The 23,442-nt window shown below is 35.2% G+C and overlaps 1 protein-coding gene across 1 annotated transcript in view; it reads right to left on the minus strand.

The window, feature by feature from the left end:
• The window catches only part of LOC143651332 (bridge-like lipid transfer protein family member 1), a 65,073-nt gene that overhangs the window by 1,134 nt on the left and 40,497 nt on the right, over positions 1 to 23,442 (minus strand). Inside the window, 21 exon segments of the mRNA XM_077122286.1 lie at positions 522 to 551; positions 554 to 702; positions 2,245 to 2,343; positions 2,346 to 2,402; positions 2,848 to 3,067; positions 6,069 to 6,179; positions 7,613 to 7,782; positions 9,492 to 9,648; positions 9,794 to 9,944; positions 10,397 to 10,548; positions 12,694 to 12,905; positions 13,719 to 13,916; positions 16,119 to 16,318; positions 16,653 to 16,780; positions 17,154 to 17,269; positions 17,272 to 17,296; positions 18,298 to 18,418; positions 19,212 to 19,384; positions 19,874 to 19,948; positions 22,206 to 22,572; positions 22,574 to 23,041. Coding sequence (XP_076978401.1) covers positions 522 to 551; positions 554 to 702; positions 2,245 to 2,343; positions 2,346 to 2,402; positions 2,848 to 3,067; positions 6,069 to 6,179; positions 7,613 to 7,782; positions 9,492 to 9,648; positions 9,794 to 9,944; positions 10,397 to 10,548; positions 12,694 to 12,905; positions 13,719 to 13,916; positions 16,119 to 16,318; positions 16,653 to 16,780; positions 17,154 to 17,269; positions 17,272 to 17,296; positions 18,298 to 18,418; positions 19,212 to 19,384; positions 19,874 to 19,948; positions 22,206 to 22,572; positions 22,574 to 23,041 — 3,379 coding nt within the window.

Raw genomic sequence — 23,442 nt, forward strand, 5'->3', positions numbered from 1 at the left:
ACTTCAATCCATTCAACATATTTCTACCCATATGATATTTTTATACATATAGTTCTAACCACTTTATTTATTCCTCTGCTCTAAAGTCTTCAAGCCCCCCCACTGCTCACTTGGTAAGGTCTTAACAGAGCATTAAAAACTACATGACATGTTTGGATTTATCTGTCTAGTCATGTTACTTAGCCAATCTCTAACTCCAAATAACAAAAATGTTATTGTATTTGACAAAGAACTATATACCACTCTTCTGGTTTAGTAAGCATCTACAGATATATAATTTGCATTTACAATTAACACACACATTATTTTAAATACTATATGTAATATTTAAAAATGCTAATTTACATGTATAATTAACCCATGCACTTTTTAAAGGCTTCTCCTTTATTGTATGAAGACTTTAGGCAGACAGACAGAGAGTAGGAACCTTCACTAGAATTCCAGGGTCCATACTGCCAGTCTGTTGCTGAGTCCTACCTAATGAGACACTACTATAACCAGAGAAAATGAGGCTAGCTCACCTGCGCATCAGTGAGCTGGACAGCAGGAAACCAAACCCCTGGTTCGCTTCTTCTATGCCTGCCACATCACCCTGACTAGTGCTGTGCTGAGAGTATATCCCATCCAAAGTGTTCTGGTCACTAGACAAGACGGTGTTGAAATCTGAAGCTGACGGTATTGTAGGAAGATTGGGTACAACACCTAACAAAATAAATTTTTGAGAACAAAATGCAAATTATTAGTAAAGAGAAACAACATAAAGGGCACAGCTAAATACATTTATGAAGCCTGTATTATAGCACTGTTATTAGACCACTTAAATTGAAAAGAAAATAATTAGCACTTTTAGATTACTTTAAAGATATGATCTATTGATGAAAAATGAAATTAAAATAAATTTTCAAAAAACATCCGTCATCCTCACACAACTACCTGAGAATTAATCAGACCGAATGGAGAACTTAATACCCAAAAGGTCTCTGAAAAGCATTTGTGGCCCCATCAGCTCTGCACTGAAGAACAGAATAGCAGACAGTAGCAGGGCTACATAAAACAGCTCTAGTAAGGCAAAAGCCATGCACGTCACAGAAGCACATATTCTTCCTAAACATGCCCTCCTGAGACAGGACAAAAATGAAGGGACTACTGCTTTCCTCCGAAATCCTTTCCTCCTTTTACTCCTAGGCAAAGGACCTACGATAGAGAGGAAATGCTCTTTTCTGGCCCTCAAATTCAAACGACGTACAATTTATACATTGCATTAGTGAGACTACTACCAGAAAGGTACCAAGAGCTGGCAAAAGCATCATCTTTCTACGGTTCTCAACAAAGGGCCAATGCTAAGAAACAGCATGCAATTTAGTATTAGCATCAGTTCCAGATTCAGAGGCACTCCACAAACCAGCAGGAGAAAGAACTGAGTAAGCAGTCATATAACAACCACTTAAAACTTCCATATTTTCTAATCCAAAAAAAATTTACTACTATTCTAAATAGTTTTATATAGATTAGCTCTTTTCAGTAACTAGCATCAATGTTTACTTTACGTATTCCTTTAAATATGTATTATAAGAAAATAATGAATACATATGTAAACTTTGCAAAATTAAAAATTAAAAAAAATAGGAAAAAAGAAAGAATAGAAATGGAAGGGTGGGTTCACTGATAATTCTGGAAATAATGACTATTACTACTTTGGTCAATGCTCTACCAGTCTTCTTTCTACTCACACACATTTTTTAAAATTAATAAATGGCATTCATTTACCTCCCTCCTTGAGGGCAGGGATCTTAGTTTATTTCTTTTAATATCTACCTAGATTTAATAAAATATTTCTTAAGTACCTATAAAGGGGATAAGAACGCTAGTTATTATGTTTTAGAAGAATCTGGATAATCTGAAAATATTTTCTGTATTACAGGTACGTAATGTTGTAATTACTCTCTGTATTTCTTCATTTATCTTTGCTTAACTTGAAAATTAAACCAACCACATTAAATGAAAGCTTTAAACTCTTTCAATTACATACTTCATATTTGACATATTTGCTTTTCCACAGGAACAGTGAGTGCTTACTACTCTCTTGGTTGCAAAATTATCAAAAGCATTTCAGAAATGGGACAGTTTCAAGTAAACAGTAATTAAACATTTGAAAGTTTAACCATCCTCTGAAAAGTAGGATTTTGCCTGAATTTTACAAGTACCTTTTATTCGGTTAAGCAAAATAATATGATGACTTCATACCTGTTGGAAGACTATTGTGTCCTGATTTTGTAACAGGAGATTCTTGTACCATACTTCCTCTATTACCCACAGCATTTGACATCCAATTATAGAAACTGAGGATGATGGTTCAGATAGCAAGGGATGTTCTGAGAACATATCCGTGGCCACTGTGTTTCCTGAGATAAAATTTGAGTACGGTGTTACGTGTGAAAGAACAGAGAGTGTGATTTACACAACAATTTTTTTTAAAGGTTAAAATATCCATCTTTGCAGACGTCTCTGAAATCTCACTGCATGGTGTTGGCAATGGGATATTAAAGGCATTAATTATTTTCATTATAATGGTGGAAAATCTATATTGGCTGCTCTAGACAGCATACCACACCACACCTAGGCTGATACCAATGTCAACGCTGTCATTTAAAAATATAAACTAAAAACATGAAAATACCAAGAACTTAAGAGAACAAGTTTTTAAATTTTCTCAAACACAAGGGCTATTATATGAAAGATCAGCTTTGCAACCAAAGTATATTAAGTCTAAATAAGCTTAAATAGTGTCTTTCTTCTTGTAATTCCCCCTAAAAATAAATTTATCATTGTCAAATCTAGACGATGTACCTGTTCTCATTAGGGAGCTGCTTTTCACAGCGGCAGTGCTTCTCTGAGGAGTCCCTTCCAGGAGGTTGTGCAAACTTAGGAAGCTCCCGGTCAGGTAGCTGAGCAGGCTCTCCTTCCTGGGACTCTCCTTGACCGGCATCGCAGCACGCCCAGTGTGCACTGGGGAATCCGTGGCAGTGTCCCCACTGGTATAGCTCAGAGAATGATACGGGTGAATGCCCTGGGAAGGAAAGGCACAGGGCTCATTCTCACGCATATAAAAACACTGCTAATACTACAAATGCTGCTGATGCTTCCATTACTGCTACCTATTTTTCACATTAATATCAACACCAATCTACCAGGATTGTGGTAAATCTCAAGTGTATGTGAAAATGTTTTATAACCCCATAGTAACACAACATAAAGGACAGCTTTTATTATATTATTATATTGAAGCAGTCGATGATTTTAACCATGACTCTTTAACTCTCTTCTAAATATGAAGAGGGTGTCCAGCTGCAAGATACACAGACCATAGCATGGTACACCAAACAGAAGACAGAAAATAAAACACTGGTTGACACCTAAGGAACAGGAGGCAGGAGCATCAGCACTTCAGAAAGGTATGGGTGAGAATATATATGAAGGGCCTCAAGATCATCCCTGGGGACAACAAGGAAAAAAAGTATTGGAAATGTTTCTTCATCCCTGCATATTTACTGAGCTAGCAAAGTGACACCTAGACTCAATCCCCCTTACAAAAAAATATTTCCTCAAAGATTTACTGAAAAATATACACACTTAAAATTATCTATAAAATGACTTATTCCTCCAGAAGTTAGGTTCTGGTTAAACTATAGAGAAGAAAGCTGTCTGCCTTCAGCAACCTCCCCCACAGTTTCTTATTGAGGGTCAGCAGAGAGAACTACCTGAGAGGAAATCAAAGGCTCTCTGATAAGAGAAAGGAATATAGGGGCAAAGGCTCACATTGCTGCAAAAGCTCTGATTTCTCAGCCTTCTATGGAAATCCTGTGCCTTCCTTCATACCTTCTCAGACATCCTCCCTTAGGTGGGGAAAGGGAAGAAGGGATGACAACATAAGAGGGTAAAGAACACTTACTAAATATCAAACACCGACTAATCATGCTTCATTTATTGTCTTATTTAATCCTTAACAAATTATAAATGGGGGAGGTTATTTGCATTTTGCAGAAGAGGAAAGATCACTTACATACCTAGTAAGAAAAAGTCAGATTTTTAACCCAACTGCCTGACTTACACTAGTCAAAATTTCTAAATTTTTTACTTCCTAGTACCCAGTTAGTAAACCACTGTGTTTAGATTTGACTCTCTGGAGAATTGTAAAATGCCAAATAGAATTTCCAATAATTCTTCAAGGAAAGAGAAAAAAGAAAAAATTACTGAATTGTTTAATCTCTACCTATTCTGTCTTCTGTAAGATTAGAATTTCTGCTAATTTTAAAGCACAGCACAAAAAAGATGAAACAGTTAAGTCCTTAAAAAGCTGAGATCTGGGGCAGTGCAATGGGGCTCAATAGCAGAATTCTTGCCTGCCATGCTGGAGACCTGGGTTCAATACCCAGAGCCTGTTCACGCCAAAAAAAAAAGAAGCAGCAGCAGAGATCTGAAACAAAGATGAAATTCCACTTCTTTGGAGGACTCTTAAAACCCATAAACAAAAGAATGTTAAAAAACTTTCAGAAAGAAAACAGCATTAATAGCAAAACAAATAAATATGATCAGAAAGTTTTTGAAAGACTGTCAATCAGGAAAATAGCTGAAACAGACTAAAGACTGAAGATTTTAGTGCCTCAGCCATTAAACTAGACTGCGGAAACAGAATAAACCACACTGCCCAAACTTGAAAAAATGTATATCAAACTACCACTGAATATTTTAATTAAAAGAGCAATACTTACACAGAACAAAAATTTAAAAGACACAAAAGGCTATTCAATGGAAATTAAGTCTCCCTGTGCTCCAGTCTTTTGGTCCACTTAATTGTCTATCCTTCCGTAAATTATCTATGATTATCTAAGCACACATACTTTGTCCTTCTTAAAGCACACATTCTATACTTTGTTTTTGCCTTAATCAAAGTACTTTGGTGATCATTCCACATTATAGATCAATTTCATCTTTTTAAAGGCTTCATAGTATACCTCAGTATTGGTGTACACTAATTTATTAACCAGTTCTCTAACGGTTAGTCAGTTAGGATGTTTCCATTATTTTCCTATGAATAGCGTTGCAAAGAATATTCTTGAACCTATGCTGTGGTAGTTAGATTCAGTTGTCAGCTTGGCCAGGTGAGCATACCTAGTTTTGTTGCTGCGGACATAAGTCAATGGTATGTGAACCTCATCTGTGGCTAATTACATCTGCAGCCGGCTAGGAGGCGTGTCTGCTGCAATGAGTGATGTTTGACTTAATTGGCTGGTGCTTAAATGAGAGAGCGCAATGTAGTACAGCCTAAGCAGCTCAGCATTCCTCATCTCAGCACTTGCAGCTCAGCCCAGGCCTTTCGAGATGCAGAAAGAAGTCACCACGGGGAAAGTTGTTGGAACCCAGGGGCCTGGAGAGAAGACCAGCAGAGACCATCCTGTGCCTTCCACGTAAGAAAGAACCTCAGTGGAAAGTTAGCTGCCTTTCCTCTGAAGAACCAACAAAATAAATCCCCTTTTATTAAAAGCCAATCCGTCTCTGGTGTGTGGCATTCCGGCAGCTAGCAAACTAGAACACATGCCTTCAAACATTTATGAATATTTCTACAGAACAGATTCTCGGACATGGAAATGTTGGGTCAAAGGGCATTATCTTAAAATTTTAACACTTATGTAGTGAAACAGTCCTTTAAACAGTCCTTCATGAGAATCTAATTATTAAAATGATCACAGGGGAGGGCCATGGTGGCGCAGTGGCAGAGTTCTCGCCTGCCATGCCAGGGACCCGGAATCATTTCCCAGTGCCTAAAGATCACACGTACCATGTTACAAAGTGTATAATTCAATATTCTAACTAAAACATTTATTTATTAATAACTTTACTAATAAAAAGCTTATAAATATACAGAAAATCAAAGGTTCTAAATATCTTTTCAAGGGGTGTATGAGCATTATTAATAGAAGCTACACATATCTAAACAAAAATATACACTAATTGTGAGGAGGAAGAAAAGACCCTAATTGTGAGGGGTGAAAAAATCAAGACAGGGTTACGAAATCACCTGCATCAAACTCAAATTCTGCACTGTCAGCACTGGTGTTGCTTTGAAGGCCGCCCCCACTGTCCAGCCCAAGCCCATCTTCATGTCCGTGGTTCATGGCTGCCTGTGGTTTCAGAGGCTGAGTGGGTCTATGCGAGGCTCACTCCTTTAAAGGCAGCGTCACGACAATGAACTTCACCCACTGCCTTGCCAGTGCAACTAAACCCTTCTTTAAAGTTACCAAAGCAGGAAGTCCATCACTCTGTAACAACAATTTGTTCAAAAGTCATCCCGAAGTGATAAAAGCAGTTACCATTTAAGTGCTTTGCATGTATTTTTTTATTAAACCTCATAATCACTATTTTAGAGATGAGGAAACTAAAAATCAGATGTTAAGTAATTTGTTCAAGATTACACCAGAGAGCTAGAATTTCAAGCTGACTTCAGAACCCAATCTCAAATGAAACATTACATCTTCTGATCATAAACAAGACAACAGCACTATGTGAATGAGACTAGAAATAAGGTGCAAAACTGGGATTCTCCTCAAGAATCACACTTTACTTTTTGTGCCCCACTGAAGGATCAAATGTATTTTGAGCTATCTGTAATACTCACTAAGCAAAGAGTAAAGAAAATTATTGCCTTCAAAGATTAGGTAACATTTAAAAGAATAAATCACTATAATTAAACTCTGACTGTAAATGGATTTGTAACTACCTTGAAATTAAATGCATTATCAGTAACAATTATATAAACTAAAATGTATCTAATTCTACATAGTGAATGACTGTAAGAAAGAAATTTTGGCTATTTTCTAACTAAAGAGAAAATGTCTAACTCCTCTCCATTTCCTATCCTACAATTCCACACTTCAGGGGAAATCCCTAAATTGTTGGAGAGAGCCTGATATTCATTAAGTCATTTACTAGAGGGCAGGAAACACCCCATTTACTTTCTGAGGAACTTTAGATCCTCTAGTATGCTATTCCATTTCACATTCCATTAATGAGATGCCTATATCTCAAATAAGGAGGGCCATCTCACGCTTCTCCCTCCTACAAGGGAAGAACAGCATCCATCCACAGGCAATGCCTGCCACAGACTCTCTCTCTGGCTCAGTTATAGGTAAGCTATCCTCAGACTGTGGGCCTCCTAGTCTTCAATCCATCAAAAGGGACTAGAAAGCACTCTACCAGCTTCAAGACTTCTTTTATAACATTCGAATCTATCATTTACCAGAGATTATGGCACTGAGGTCATTAGAAGCTTGACTGGTCATTAATAACACTGATATACTGGTCTCTGATTTGGTTAAAGGTTCTTAAATATTCTCAGTTACCTGGAAGCCTGGAGAGAAGGTAGACCCTAAGTTCCAAACCCCCTAATCATGATATTTCTCTTCTGTTATGCTTTTCTAGGAGCAGAGATGAATTGTATTCATTTTGTACAAGATATATTCTCCTTTCAATTAGCTTTAGTCTTTATTTCATTAAACCTTTTGTGGAATTTGACTCTGCTGATAAGTCTCTTGCTTAAAAACTATGTTTCCAAGACCATACTATTTCTAGTTCTCCTACCACACTCCTTCCCCTTCTTAGCACTCGGTGCATCCCCTTTAAGTTTGGTATTCTTCAGGGATTCATCCTTGATCAGCTTCTTACTTAACACATCATCCCTAGAAACCTCATCCACGCCCAATTCTACTAACACCTTCATGCTGGCACCTCCCAAAGCATTAATTTGAGCTCACTATTGTTTATGGACCTGCATTTCTAACCAGATTTCTCCTTTGTAATTTTCCATGTCTCTCAAAACAAAGCAAAACAAAACTCAAAACATAAAGTTATTTTCTATAGCCTGCATCTGATTTTTTCCTTGGACATTTTTACTATACTGATGAATGACAAGTTATCCACTCCCCTACTTACACAAGTGAGAAATTTTGGCAATTGGCCTAGAACTTTTCTTCTTTGCATCTATCTTAACAACCACTATTTCTTATCCATTCTATTCAAAAACCCTATCCAAAAATAGCACAATGATTTCCTAGCCTCTAGTTCTTCCCCTTGCCAATCTGGATCCTAGGCTGCCCCTGGAAAGAGAGGGAGATTTCTAAAATGCAAAAGGAACCATGTTCCTCTACTTAAAACTGGTCATGGCTGCCCATTACTTACAGGTGAAGTTCAAGCTATACCGGGTCCTCAAAAATGTAACTTTGATCATATCTGTGCAGTAGCAAATAGCAAAAACCTAAAGCAGAATACTTTAGCAATTATAGGTTAATACCAATTGCTGATAAATGGTCAATAAAGGGTATATTTTATTAATGCTAAGGATATATTTTTGCAAACTTAACTAGGAATTTTGCCCCATACACAAAAATAAGTGATCAAAAATGGATATGTTTTAACATATTTTTCTTTACTTTTGTTCTACTAACATAAAACTTGAAAGTACCAAAAAGGCTGTGTAGCTCACAGATTACATAAGGATGAGACAGTTACACCTTAAACAGTAATTGTTGAAATACCCTATTTTAGGTTTTAAGTTTAAGCAAAACCAAGGATCAATCTAGTTTGCTATTGCACAAGTATGAACAAAGTTATACTTAATTCATAAGACTAAGCATTTTGTCCCTTCCAATAATTCATTAAAAAAAATCAACAAATATTCTCTAGATTAATTATTCTTTGTTTCCCTATATAAAAACAAATTAAAATAAAGGAAAACAAAAGATATTTCCTAATTGAATTAAGATTTATTATTAGACACATTGTTACCATTAAGACTTTAAAACTGCCTATAAATTTAACTAAAAATTTAACACTGGAAAAAAAAATTTAACATCAGGAGTATTAACAATTAAATAATATATATATGCTTCTGAAATTATATTCATTCCATAGTACTTTACCTGACATAAAAACTCTCCTTTTCTGCTAAAAAGTGTTAAATATTAATTGGTATATTAGTAATTTCAGATGCTTCACCACTTTGCAGTTATTATTTATTGATTGCCCCTACTCTTACTTAAAAGAATATGGAATTAAGATTAAAAAAAACAGTTTATTATAAATAGAAATGAAAAGCATTTCCTTCCTTTAAAACCTGCTTCTGTTCTAATAAGTAATGCATATTCATTATAGAAATTTTAGGGAAATCAGAGGAGAATAACAATGCAACAACAAAGAACACCACTTTTAAATCACCACTGTTTTCACAAAGATCCCTATTTTCTCAAATTGAAAAAAGTTAAACCACAGACAAGGATGCGATTTTTATATATTTCCAAAAGCTATTAAATTATTTTAAAACTTGTCCATACCTCTCAGTTTTACTCCATGTGTTCCTCAATATTCTAATTTTTCCCTAAGGGTCAGTGGCCCCTCAACAGAATAGAGGCTTCTTAAAGCTAACATAAGATTTCAGGAACTCAGCATGGTAGCATCATCAATAATGGAGTAATTTGCCTGATGTAGGTAGTGGTATAATATGTTGCAGAGTAAACATGAAGGATTTTCTTGGAGAAAGCGGGCAAGTTTTGTAAGTCTGTTGTATTTACTTCTTAGAGGAAAATGTACACTTTTATTCTAAACAAAGCAAAAATAACAGATTTAGAATGGTACATACCAAAGATCCTACAAATCAAGTTATCTAGTAATTAAGAACTTATAGACCGATGTTTTCCAATAATGATTAACAGGGATCAATTTCAATAATAAAGTTTACACACACCTCTAATGCTTCTGTCATTATGCATCCCATAACAGCACAAACTCTCAAGGTTCCCTCAGTGTCTAACTTGTTTAATGATGATTTGAGTTGATCGATGGGAACAAGCCATGCACCAACTACAGGGGTTGCAGTACTTAAAAGGTTCAGCTGCCTTAAGAACAAAAAATTATAAAAACAAGTATCAAGATTTGTATCAAACAATCTCCCATACCTGTTGTACTAGGTGGCTTATTTCATTTGGCAAAATTACTTTCTTTTCCTTTTGAACACCTAATAAATTATGAAAGTATAAAAGGAAATTCAAAGAATGGACAAAACAAAAGAAAGGAAAACTGAAAAGCATGCCAGCAATGTAAACACTAACTAAGAATCCAAGGCAGCATGACATGTAAAAATAAAACTGAAGCACTAGGAAAGAAAAAGGTAAACAGAAACAAGCTGAGAAAAATGCTTATAGAAAGTATGAAGTAGGACAGATGGAAAAAAGGTGTTACCAGAAATATTCAGAAAAATAAATGGAAAATACATGAAACATAAATATACACTATTTGAAATAGAGAAGAAACATCAAGGGATAGTATTATATTATTTAAAGATTTTTACCTAGAAAATGCATGCGTAGGAGACCTCACATTTGTGGGAGCTGCAAAACTAAACCAAATTTCTTTGATGGTCAACTTCATGCTACATGAATCTGGAGGTGGAGGCATCAGAGGTAGATCCTTTTTCAAATCATCAGATTCAACTCCTTCATCCTGTACAACATAAAATGCCAGGAATTTATTAGTGTACAGCCCATGACATATTACACTGAATGTGATACTCTGGGGAATGTAAGCTTTAGGAAAGGGGAAGAAAGAGAAGTGAAACAGGAAAGAAAGGTTGGGCCTGCTCATAAGGGGCCTTCTATGATATTGTTAAGGAATTTGGTCTTTATCATTAAAGCAGGAGGGAATTACATGAACAAATTTATTTCAGAATATCTTTGGTAATGATGTGGAAGATAGACTAAAAATTAAAACTGTCAAAAAAAATATAAGAGGATGAGAGGATGAGATGCTGAGGTGTGGCAGAGAATGAGGAAACAGAGACAAAGAGACTGAATTCAAGAGATAAGCCAGGGGTAGAGATGACTACAATTAGTTACCAGCTGGCTATGTCGGCATGTGGGAAGAGAAGAACTAATTTTGAGATACTAGCTCAAGTGGATAGTGTAGCTATTTGCTTAGAAGGAAAATGCAGGAGTCGTCACAGGTCTAAGCAAAGTAATAATAAATGTGATTTTAGACTGGATGTGTGGTGGCTATGGCACATCCAAATAGTGATGTCTAAAAGGTCAGTGGAAATACAATTTTGGAGCTCAGGTGAAGAGTTGATGTTAAAGGTCCTGTGGGGAAGAGATATGTCATCAAATTATGGAGCTAGCCTAGGAAATGAGAGAAAAGGAGCTGAGAACAGGACCTGGGGAGAATACCCACATTTAAGAAGGATAAAGGAACTGCATGAAGAAATGAACTGAGAGAAGTCAGAGAACCGAAAGCAACTAAGGTTAGAGAATTTAAGTGTGGCATCAGCGAGCAGAGCAGGTTCTGATAGCATGAGACTATGCCAAGTATTTCAGAGAGTGAAAGGCAGGGAAAGAACACCTGCGCTCTTCCCAGCGAACAGCTATTAGACCCCCCAAACCCCTAACACTTCCAGAGACCCCGTAAGAAAACTGCAATTAAACTCTTAAAGTATGCATCATCCAAAATAAATGCTCTTTAAGAAATCCACAGGATCCTGGGGTTCAGAGGCAAATATACCAATCAATATTGGACACCAATGACAGCTCTCTTAATTATAGGCTGGGTTCTCTGGAGATGGTTTTCTTTCTTCTTTAACAGGTCTGATTTTCAAAATGACCAAAAGTGTATATTTGCTTTAATTTTGTTATATGTATGTTACCAGAATAAAACAAGGAAACACAGTACTGTATAACACAAAGAAAAGAATCCTAATGGAAACTTTGGGCAATAATTGCTAGAATAATTATAATAATATCGTTTCATCAATTGTAACAAAAGTACCAAGCTAATGCAAAATGTTATTAATAGTGAAAACTGGGCAAGGTGGGGTGGGGAGGTAAATGAGAATTCTGTACTTTCTGTCCTATTTTTTGGCAAATATACAACGGCTCTAATTTTTTAAAAAGTGGATGCAGGGTGGTGCAATGGTGGCTCAGCAGGTGGAATTCTCACCTGCCATGTTGGAAACCCAGGTTCGATTCCCAGTGCATGCCCGTGCAAAAAGAAAAAAAAAAAGTGGATGCCTGGATGTGTGCTTAAGAACAACATTCACTAAGTTCTTACTGTGGGCAAGGCATGAAATTAAGTATTGGTCCCTGCAATCTTCACAATTTTAGATGTCAATAACCATTACCATACTTCTGTGAAGAAACCAGATGAAGAAACTTAGGAGAGAGGCAGTAACTTGCCCAAAGTCACCAATCAGTTAATGGTCTATCTTTTCTGCAATCTGGAATTTTGAGTATTTTTGTTGGTACTGTACTGTACATCGCCATGCAATTCCACCATAATAAACAACAATGAAATGAACTGTGTATAAGGTATTCTTCAGCACACTAACTGAAGATATTGCCAAAATTATTTAGTATTTACATGAAAATACTATAAATAAGAACTAATTACTTCTAAAAAAATGAATTCTGCTAAAAATTCTTCAAATGACACAAAAACAGTCTGTTTTTCTTAAGTTCTATTAATTCAATATTTATTAAAAGCCTAATATGAAGCAAGGTATTATGCTAGGAACTATGAACATAGATAAAACCTATAATATGGGCCTAATTTTCTGAAATTATACTTTAGTATAATTAGTATTATTAGAAAGTCACCAACTTGTTCATCTGAAACAGAATTGCCATTTAAGTCTGAGGAGGGGCTTATTCGGTCACAAGGAAGGTTATCGTCAGAGACGTCAGTGTTGTAGCCACTGCCAGTTGGAGAATCAGAAGAATTATTGGATGTCAGCACTCCACCCCTTTCTGTGACATTAGCTTTACCCATTACTCCAAAAGAATTATATAAAACAACACCAGATTGTCTTCCTCCTATAAAAATGAAGGAATTCATTTATTTGAAATAGTGGATAAATGTCTCATTATACTCTACTGTATCTGCATAAAATCTCAAAGACAATTTTTCTTCTTTCTCATCAAGATTTTGCCCTTATCAAAATGATGTATCACTGCATTATCAAGTAAGGAAACACAGACATATGCAACTATAATTATATGTGACTAACATAAAGTTCTCATACATAATTCAACTTTTCTATTTTAAAATAATACTCAGTAACTTAAAAGAAAAACAAATGTAATTGTAAGTCAAGTTTTCCACTGGAAAAAAAGATTTACCGTGCTTTCAATCCTACTATGGCAAAGTTCTACCAAGCAAGGTTCTATGTTCTAAAGATACAAACTTCCAAAGACTGGTTTTTATTTTATCTTACTTTTTTTCCCATTTCTTTCTCTGATTATAACTAATAAATACAGAAAGGCATAGAAAAGGAATAAGGAAGATTAAAGTCACATGTAATTTTATAACCCAGAGGTAACTTTTATTCAGGAATTTTTTTCTGAATTATAAAATGTTTTGCTCAAGAACTGAGGTTTGGTATTGCCTGGATGGCCCGACTGGTTCTGAATCAAACACGCTCTAGTTATGCAAGCGGGATAGGGTACAAACCCTGGAAAATAATCCCAGGTACCACACTTTCTGCTTGAATCTGACTCAGGTTACTGAAAGTCATGGTAAGAGAATAACCTTAGACATTTCTTTGTTGAAAATATTTCAGCAATGTGGGACCACTTTGTGCCCTACCTGGGCAGTAAAGTAATAACAGCAACAACGAAAAGGGCTACCTTTTATGGTTAGATTTTCAAGTCCACATTCAAACATAATCCAACCCCATTTTTCCTGGCTGGGACCTATTTGAGTTACATCAGGAACAGCGTGCTGATCAGTTTCATCCACAAATGTGAACTCATCCAATTCTTCAAGAGTAAATAAAACCTTGGACTTCTCGAAAGGAATAGCAGTGATGATACAAGTTCCAATGTCTATTATCAAAAGAGAACAAAATGACTATATCAAAAGAGATAAGTTCCTTAAAGTGCAAAAAGCAAAAGGGAGAAACGAAGGTTTCATAATTAGGAAATAACTGATCACAAGTAATATGAGTTTATTTTGGAACGATAATCAGGGAACTCAAAAAAATCTAAAGTTACAAAGCTCGAATAATTTAGCTTCATGGCAAAACTAGTTTTAAATACTTTCTCACCATTTTTAAAACTACAAAAATTATTAAAATGATTTAACCTTAGGAAAAAAATATTATTCTCTAGAAAAATTATACCTTTTGGTAAGACTGCCATACGCTAACATATTTTATATAACTAGAATTCATCATAGAAATCATCATGATTCTGATGCATATAGATACAATATGAAAATTAACATTCTGATTGCCTAGGAAAGCTTCTTATTTTATTTTACTTTTTTTCCCCCATTTCTTTCTCTGATTATATAGCTAATGAATACAGATAAGTATTGAAAAGGAAAAAGACACAATTCACATGTAATTTTATAACCCAGAGGTAACTTCTGTTTATATTTGAAGTAAATTTCCCTTTAGCATTAGATAAGTTTGAAAACCCCATTTTCATTTAACAGTAAACCATTATAATTTCTTTGCATCATTAAAAATTCCTCAAAAGATATTATTTCAATAACTATGTACTAAACCATGATATGGCAATATCATATTTTACATTCATGATTAGAAAGTCTTCCCTGATCAGAATAAATAGTCACCTACATTTTTCTATAATTTTGTTTCTCTTTTTACATTAAGTTGTTAATCCCAAGAATTAGGGCTTAAATGGAATTCTATTTAAATTTCTTGAAAATGTAATACTGTCACATAGATCAAAGTTCCAAACCGTATCAAAGAGTACACAATGAAAAGCCTCTAACCCCATACCCAGCCTCTCAGTTGTCCGCTCCATAGGTAACAAATATCATTAGATTATTGAGCAGCCTTTCACAGATAACTTATATGCATAAAACAAAGACATTTATATTTCTTTCTTTCTGCATTTTTATACAAACATCCACCTTTGAATTTCAATGGGAGTTTTGTCTCTGATGTCTTTCAAAATTATGAAAAGTATTGCTTATGACCTGCACAATATCTAAGTACAAACTGGTTATTAGCGCAAACTGCAGAACTGAAAAAATTCTTTTTATATCTAGCCACTGTATTTTGAACCAGCTTTAGGGCTACAGATCTCAGGTAGTCACGAACAATCTCTTACTTGGAATCCTCAGGTCAAATGCTTCAACTTCAAACTCAAGAATAGTGAAACAAGCATTGAAAGTTACAGAGTTACAGAGAACCAAAATGCAAACAGAAATCATGGAATCCTCAAATTGCAGAAAGCAGTGAATAAATCAAGGAAGCCATTAATTCCTTCAGCAAAGAACTGAACACTTGTTACATGCCAAACACTGGGGCTTCTAGAGATAAGTAACAAACAACACAGGCTTGGGCACCTGTCCCCCAAAGAGATTTTTAGAATAGCAATCATCTCAATTAAGACTAACACACTCAATTTTATCTGGATTGAATCCCTGACAATTTGAGATCATTTACACCTTTAAATAAGACTAAGTATTGAATAGAGTAAAAAAAATATTGAAATGGGAAGCATCTCTATTTTTCTCTTTTACCTCACCAGGGATCTTAAGACAAATAGCCATGCCTATCACTATTATTATTGCTTTGACTAGCTGGTCTTGATTAATATTGCAATTAATTATTTTAGGTGAAGTTTAATAAACATAATAAATAAAAAAGAAAGACTTTCAAAGTCAAGTTCTGTCTGCTCTACAATGAAAAAGCAGATACCATGAAGAAAACAGATGGGAGATAAAAAACAGTTCCTACTTTGGCAGCATACTAAATTTCTTACCAAAGTTTACCTTCTATTCTGCATAGACTACAAATAATAACTAAATGCTATGCACTCAATATTTGCAGAAATACCTTTCTCTTTCTTATGAAATATTAAACATGGCAATACTCAAAGGAAAAAAATCATCTTGCCTTCTCTCTTTTTAAAAAACCTCTTATTCCTTCAATGCGGGAGATCTGGGTTTGATCCCCAGAAAATGCAACCCCCCGCCAAATAAATAAATAAAACTAAAAGCCTCTTAGAGTTATACACATCAAAGAAAACATACTTGTTTTAAAATCCTACCTGTTGTATCAAGACCCCTAAGTTGCCCATGAATTCAATGAATATTTAACTTGGCTGCAATTTCTTTGCCTTTTGCTGTACCAGCATTTGATCTGAGAGAGCCAGATGACTGCGGCTGCATCTTAGTGGCATGGACATATCTATCAAAATTCGATGTTCTATCAGGTTCTGAATTGTTTGAAGTCTCTTCAACCACACCTCTTTATGAAAGCAGAAAAAGAGTACGAAATTTAACACTTGAATAATATAGTTCACTGAAAACATTTAACCGATAATCAGTTTATGCTTTAAAACCATTCTACTTTTTAAATTAAACCAAGATCAACATATTCTCCAAAGCATACAACAAAATGTTATGAATAAAAACAGCACAAACTTTTAAAAACCTTCTTTGTTAATATAAAAATCTGAAATTCCAATACCAGTTCTGAGTTTTAACCTTAGAATTTTCAGAAATATATTAAAAAGATGTTCAAGACTTGCTTTTACATCCATCAAGATAATCATGGCTCAAATTAATAAAATCTTTCTTACCTGTTCATACAAAATTGTGTAGCAATTCTATCAAAACACAACGCTACTAGGGAAACATGAGTCACACTTCGACTAGGAACTGTAGTTGGAGATTCTTCTACAGAGGCTTGTAACAAATATAAGTTTACCTAACATAAAAAATGTTACAATGTGACAGCTGAAAAAAGTAAAAAGTTATCACTTCTTCATAAAATAATACAAGAAAAAAAACAGTTGGGAATATCATCTGTCTGAAAGTGATGAAGACAAAGCTTATAAATACAGACTCTAATGAAAAATAACACTAAGATTCGTACTAGAAGGGAATGGAACATTTTGTTAAATGTTATTCAATACTCTGTTTAAGTAGTTTAGTTCTTAAATTAGATCATCAAAGGAAAATTTTTTACATTTTTGCATATTGCAAACTGTTCTACCATCATTCAATTTAGTAAATGCAGAGGATAAAATTTCCAAAATGGTATCTTCTTACAGAAACTTTAAAAAATACTAAACAGTTACCTTTCGTATGCTAACATTAGCCTGACCTTTAATTGTTACATTATCTTGTTTCATTATGAGATTTGTCTGTGTTTGCCCTTGATTAGTAGTTCCTATGGTAGGATGTTCTGTTTTTGTCCTCGAACATCTTGCTTGGAAGATAACTAAAAAGAAAGCGGAATTATTTTTTCACAGACCTTTCATGATTTCCACATCATTGTGCAACAACAATATTATTAGGGACCCCTCTTATGGCTGCCAGAAGCCATGAAAAGCTAGGGAAGATGCTGATAGTGCCAATGTTAACAGGAAGTAATACATAATAAAGTGAAACTAACCTAAAGAGAAACAGTCAGAAAATTGTAATAAGAATTAAAGACATTTTTTGGATCACTAATTTCAACCAGTAGATCTGGTTCTGATAATAGGCTTCTTGTTGGCTAGAAATATTTACAAATTTATTTTTGTTTGTACTCACCTAACTACCTCTCACATTTCCTATATATACATAAAATATATATATTTTTGTGGGGGGTGGGGTGGGGTTCATGGTCCAGGAATTGAACCCAGGTCTTCGCATGGAAGGCGAGCATTCTACCATTGAATCACCCATGCACCCTCCAATATATTTTGACTAACTAGATCACTAAAAATAATCAGCCTCACTTTTCAACCTCTCCTCTGGTCCTGAGTCCAAATATGATCCACATCAATTTAAAAGTCAAATGGAAAACCACCAGAAAAGCACCTGGATATGGTCGCTAAGCAACTGGCTTCATGACTAGATCTACAGCGTAAGGACAATATCACATACTAAGGGGCAAAGACTTTATTCATTTAGACAACCAGAAATAATCTAAAAAATATTAAGATATAACTGCACAAATCATACAGATGAGTAAAAATTATAATAACAGCTTTGTTTTCTTAGAAAGGAATTGAGCTACTTTCAAAATAAAAGAAAAAGTAAAGCTACATATTAATAAATATTTGTACTATTATTTAATCCATAGCACAATTATACATGCTATCTTTTATGGAGCCAATGACATATAAAGACTATTTAGAACATGCCCATGTATTTCAATTTAACTTGTAATAAAATTTTGATACATTCAAAAGTCTTTTCAAAGCTGAAGATTCTGCACTCATGAAGAACCCTTACATTTTCTGAGAAGGTTGTCTTGCTGTTCTGGACAGCTTCCCTGAGGACTCTGGCATGAAGATCGTCCACAATTGTAGCTGGGTGTTGGGTATTAGCACAATGAACCAGTGCTTCAATATATCTGAGGAAAGAAAAAAATAGTTAATGAAAAACTTAAACATCCCTTTAACACTATGAGCTAGTTTATCTAAACATAACAATGAAATTTAACATCATTTGGATATTTGCAACAATTCTTCAATATTGGTAGGAGAATGCCTAGGCCACACTCTCAGAAATTATGTAAGAGAAACAGTCCTGAGATTTTATCTCCCCGCTTCAAGCACCCAATCAAGCATTCTGGATTGGGCAATGTTCTTTTCTTTTACAGTCTCCTCCAGATAATTTCCTATGTTCTTCAACCTATTCATTTGCATGATGTCTTATATGGTATGACATAAGAATATTTGTAGTATAAATTATTGTGGAAAACTATATCTCTGCAGTAAAAACAAGACTTTTATAAATACTGGTCCCAATCGAACTCTGTCAGCACTCAGTATTTACCACTCAACGCTACTCCATCATGTTTGGATTTCATCCATGCAGTCTTCCCTAGACAGACTACAAGTTTCCTGCAGGCAGAGCCTCTATTTCTTCCTCTTTTCCTTTCACTAGCCAGATAGAAGTAAAAATACAAAACATAACAGCTAGTTACTGGGTGTTTGATCATTTTATGCTCGTTAGTCCAAAAGCAAAAATAGAAAACATATGGTAATATAATTATTTTAAAATGTAACAAATGTTAACTTAAACATAAACCCTTTTAAATATACTCCCATTTTTATTTAATCAAAATTAAATAAAACCAATATTCTTCTAAATTAACATATTTGTTATTTTTAAACTAATAGCTATATTTTTAGACAAAATACCTGTCTAAAGCTTCAGCCACCAGGGGAGTCAGAACAATATCAACGGTCCCTTTTACTTCAACTATGGCCGTTGTCCTGGTCTGAGAGACTGGCTGATCCCGGGTCCACTCCTCTGTTAACGTTTCATCGTCTGTGTTACCAACAGCTTTCTTTTCCAGGGAAGTATGTGTGTACTAAATAATTTCAAAAGCAAAGCAGATACCATAACAAAGGACAGGCTTTGGTGACCACTTAAACCTACACTTATTTAAACTAAAAATTTCATAAAACTAACTAAACATTTTATCCACCAAATACTTTTCAAAGACAGATCAAAGGAGGTACTAAAATGCAAAGTGATCAAAGATGGCTAATGCATAGAATGAGAAAAAAACATTTGTTTGTAATATGTATTTGATGGAGTTTTTCCAAAATATGAAAAGTATAATACTGAATTTTTGTTAGTTCCAAGTTTTTATATGCGAGGTATGACTTGCCCAGATGTTTAATGGAAATACTATTGACTGCTTAAATGTAGTTAAACCATGACAGACTAAAGAGCTAAATTATTCTGGGTGATTTACTGTTAAAGTCAAGCCTCTACTAAACAAACAAACACACTACACACTTCATAGTCAAGAAAGGCTGACTTGGCGTTAAACTTTAAAGTACGTCATTTTTACTTACATTAAAGCTGATCCCGAAAGTTGCATGCCTCTGTCTAGCAAAGCATTAGCTGTGAGCCCCTGTTTAATAACCTAGAATAACATAAAGCATTACATATAGTCTAGGATCTTACTATTATTTCTCTAATTTTATGGTATCTATCAGATACTCATGAATATCCAAATTACCTGCCTAATGTGATCTGGATATATTCAATGTAAATATTTGACAAATAGAGAAAATCACAGAAAATACTCAATAGGCAATTTCACTTTCTGTTTCATCAGACAAATGGTAGGTCATGGCTGTTAAGGTTGAAGAATGAAGACTACAATCAAAATTTAAAAGCAAGTGACTCAAAGGTCTTTCCTCCAGAGTTTCTTTTTAAAAATTCAGCTTTTCTAAAGCTTATACAGAGTCCACAGACTTCTAGCATAACCAACTTTTAAGTCAGAAAGAGATAACCCAGAGAAATAATCAACTTCTAGGAAAATCTAGACTTGTATTTTGCATCTTAAAAACATAAGACATAAAATAAATGACACAACTGAATAACCAAACTGGAATGTTATAAATGCTACCTCTCAAGTTCTTCTTTTGAAATCATTTAAAGATAGGAATTCCATAACCTATCTTTTCCAAAGATTTGACTGCCTAATCAAATCAGAAAGGTTTATTTTAAAGTAATATTAAAACACTTCTAATCTTTGGGGCACTATGCTTCACATCCTGTAGTACCATTCAATTTTATATTGGAAAATTCATATACTAACACATTTCCACATGTAATAAGGAGAACATTTTAGAATCTTGGTATGGACAATTTATCTTAGGTAGGATATGAAATTGGCAAAACCTGTATACCACTAATGCTTCTTCTAACATCAAAGTACAGTACTCAAAAAACAATTCATCAATTTCCATCATTACTGTTATATCTTAAGGCTAAGGACTTATCATCTCTTACACAGATTGATGCAAGCGGTGCCTAAGTGATCACCCCACTTCCTCTCCTGCCCAGTGACAATTCACTTCCACTTAGTAGCCATACTTCCTTAAAATCCTCCAGAATTTGCCAATTAAATTAAAATTCAAGCTCCTGGTCCAATGGCCTCTAGGTCCTGAGTGACCTGGCCCTTGTCCAGGTCTCTCCATCCTCATCATGAGCAGCTCTCCCCACTCACTGGCTACGCTGCAGGCCCCCTGGCCTCGCTCCCACTTTAGGGCGAGTACAGGCTCTGTCTGTAACACAGTGCCTCCAGCAACTCCCATCGCCCATTCCATCCCTTTTTTCAAGTTTCAGCTTACATACTACCTGCTCAGAGACACCTCGTATGCCTCTACAGTCTACCAGCCCCACCCCTGTTATTCTCTAGCCCAGCAGCCTCTGAGTACCTTCTGAAGACTCTTACTAATTTGTAAGCATACACGTATCTACCTATTAATGTCGTCCTCTTCCCTTTAAGACTCTACACTCCATGCCTGTTCCCTCACTACTGCACACCTGCGCATCAAATTCCTGGCACGCAATTGTCTATTATATATCTCTGAAAAAAGAACGACTGAATAAATGAAATTGAGACACCTTAAATATGTGTGTATATATGTCTATACCATATAATGTTCCTGAATATTGTTAATCACTTCCATAAGTTTTTTTTTCCTTACGTGGGCAGACATCAGGAATCAAACTCAGTTCTCTGGCATGGCAGGTGAGAACTCTGCCTGATGAGCAAGCGTGGCCTGCCCTTCCATAAGATTTTACATGCCTAATTTTGGTCTTCATCCTAAAAAATTTTTCTTATAATTCATTATTTTATAGAGTTTTCATATTGGCTATTATCACGAAATTTATTTTGACACATTTTTTATTTTCAGGTTTTCTAAAAAGTCATTTACACAATATGTAACAGACAATAACCACACTAATGCTAAATTATAAGATTTCAAATGGCAAGTGAGTGGAACTGGATTTCCATGGACATGGCTACGGCATAATAGAAAGAACAGCTATGAAAAACAATCACAAAAATGTATTTTAAGATGCAGAAAATATGAATTCAGAGAGAAGACTTGATCCTAATCTTGGAGTAAAATGTCAAAACAGATTATATGTTAATCAGATTATTAAAGTGACAAGTCTTAAACTATTCTTCAATATGATATGCTTAAATTTATAATACTCATCAATAACCCCAAGACGTACTGTAATACATGAATGAAGCCATGACTTCAGAATTACTACCTCACAGAAAGGTAAGTAAAATGAGGGTAATTTTGAAAACAACTTCTTAAAAATCTACTTTTCTAAATAATTACACCCGTGGAAATTAATAATTTGCCTTATACCTTAAAAGTTGGGACAGAAAGCTGTTCCAATGACGATGAACTTTCTTCACTGGTGGGTGTGTCCAGATCGAGGGGACGATGCAATGAGGACTTAGAGGTTCTTTTGTTGGCTGGGTGCTTAACTGACCAATTAATTACCTGGAACTGAGGAAGGTAAGTCTGATAACAACACATCACAGGTTGCTGAGAAGTAATCTGTTCACTCTCTACTGTTTTCTCGCCTTCCACAATATACAGATGTTCTACAGGGTCATCTTCTCCACCTAATGCAGAAACAAACGAAGCCTGGAAAGGATGAGCTTTGAATGGCAGAGTTCGAGGATCCTGACTGCTTTCTCCGTGGCCAGTAAGTGGTCCTTCCACACTGATAAATGGAGCCCCTACTGTAGTCAATCTGCTGCATCTGCTTTTTCTTCTTTTTCCTACCTGGATAAGTTCCAGGGCCTTCATCACTGCTAATGGGCTCAAATTCTTCGGCTGCAGAAAAGTAGGCTTCACTATCGGCCACTGACATGCTGGAATCCATGGATTGATACTGATGAAATGAATTAGAGTCTGCTGATGGTGTGTATGGGAATGAACCAAAACTTCTTCTCTGCTTTGGTGAGTCTAGTACATTCTCATCGCTTCGAGTAACATCACTACTGAACTGGACTCCAGCTGTAACAGGCTGCTTGTCCCCATAAAAAGCAGCAGTTAGGCTCTTAGTACTTCCAAGTCGGGTGGAACATACAGATGCTTGACACTTCAAGGGTGATCTGAGAGGAGACTGGCCTGCTGACTTATCCTGTGCACTAGGAGACACAGGGCTGTTTCCTGAAATTTCTGTAGGAACACTAAAACAGCAAATAAAACAATCACGCTCTTCCATAATCATACAATTTACTCTAAGCATAAACAGAAGAACCTATAAAGTCTTTTTAGTAATTCTAATCACTTATTGTCCAAATAAAGCAAAATCTAAAATTTCACAAAATGATATTCATATGAAGTAAGAAAAGGGCACAATGTTCTCATTATCTCATATAGTACCAAAAGAATTTGAGGCAGCTCACAACACAATAAATTTAAAGAAATCCAGAAAATAATCATATATCCACAATCCATGGAACAAACACGTTTATAAGGTTTCATTTCATAGCGTTAAAGCTTGCCGAACAAAATATACCAAGGGCCTTTGATGAAATAAGACTGAATGAAAGAGGAGTAGTCATGAATAACCCCAATATTTCTAACC

This window comes from Tamandua tetradactyla, chromosome 12 (genome assembly GCF_023851605.1).
Source record: "Tamandua tetradactyla isolate mTamTet1 chromosome 12, mTamTet1.pri, whole genome shotgun sequence".
Classification (NCBI taxonomy): Eukaryota; Metazoa; Chordata; class Mammalia; order Pilosa; family Myrmecophagidae; genus Tamandua; species Tamandua tetradactyla.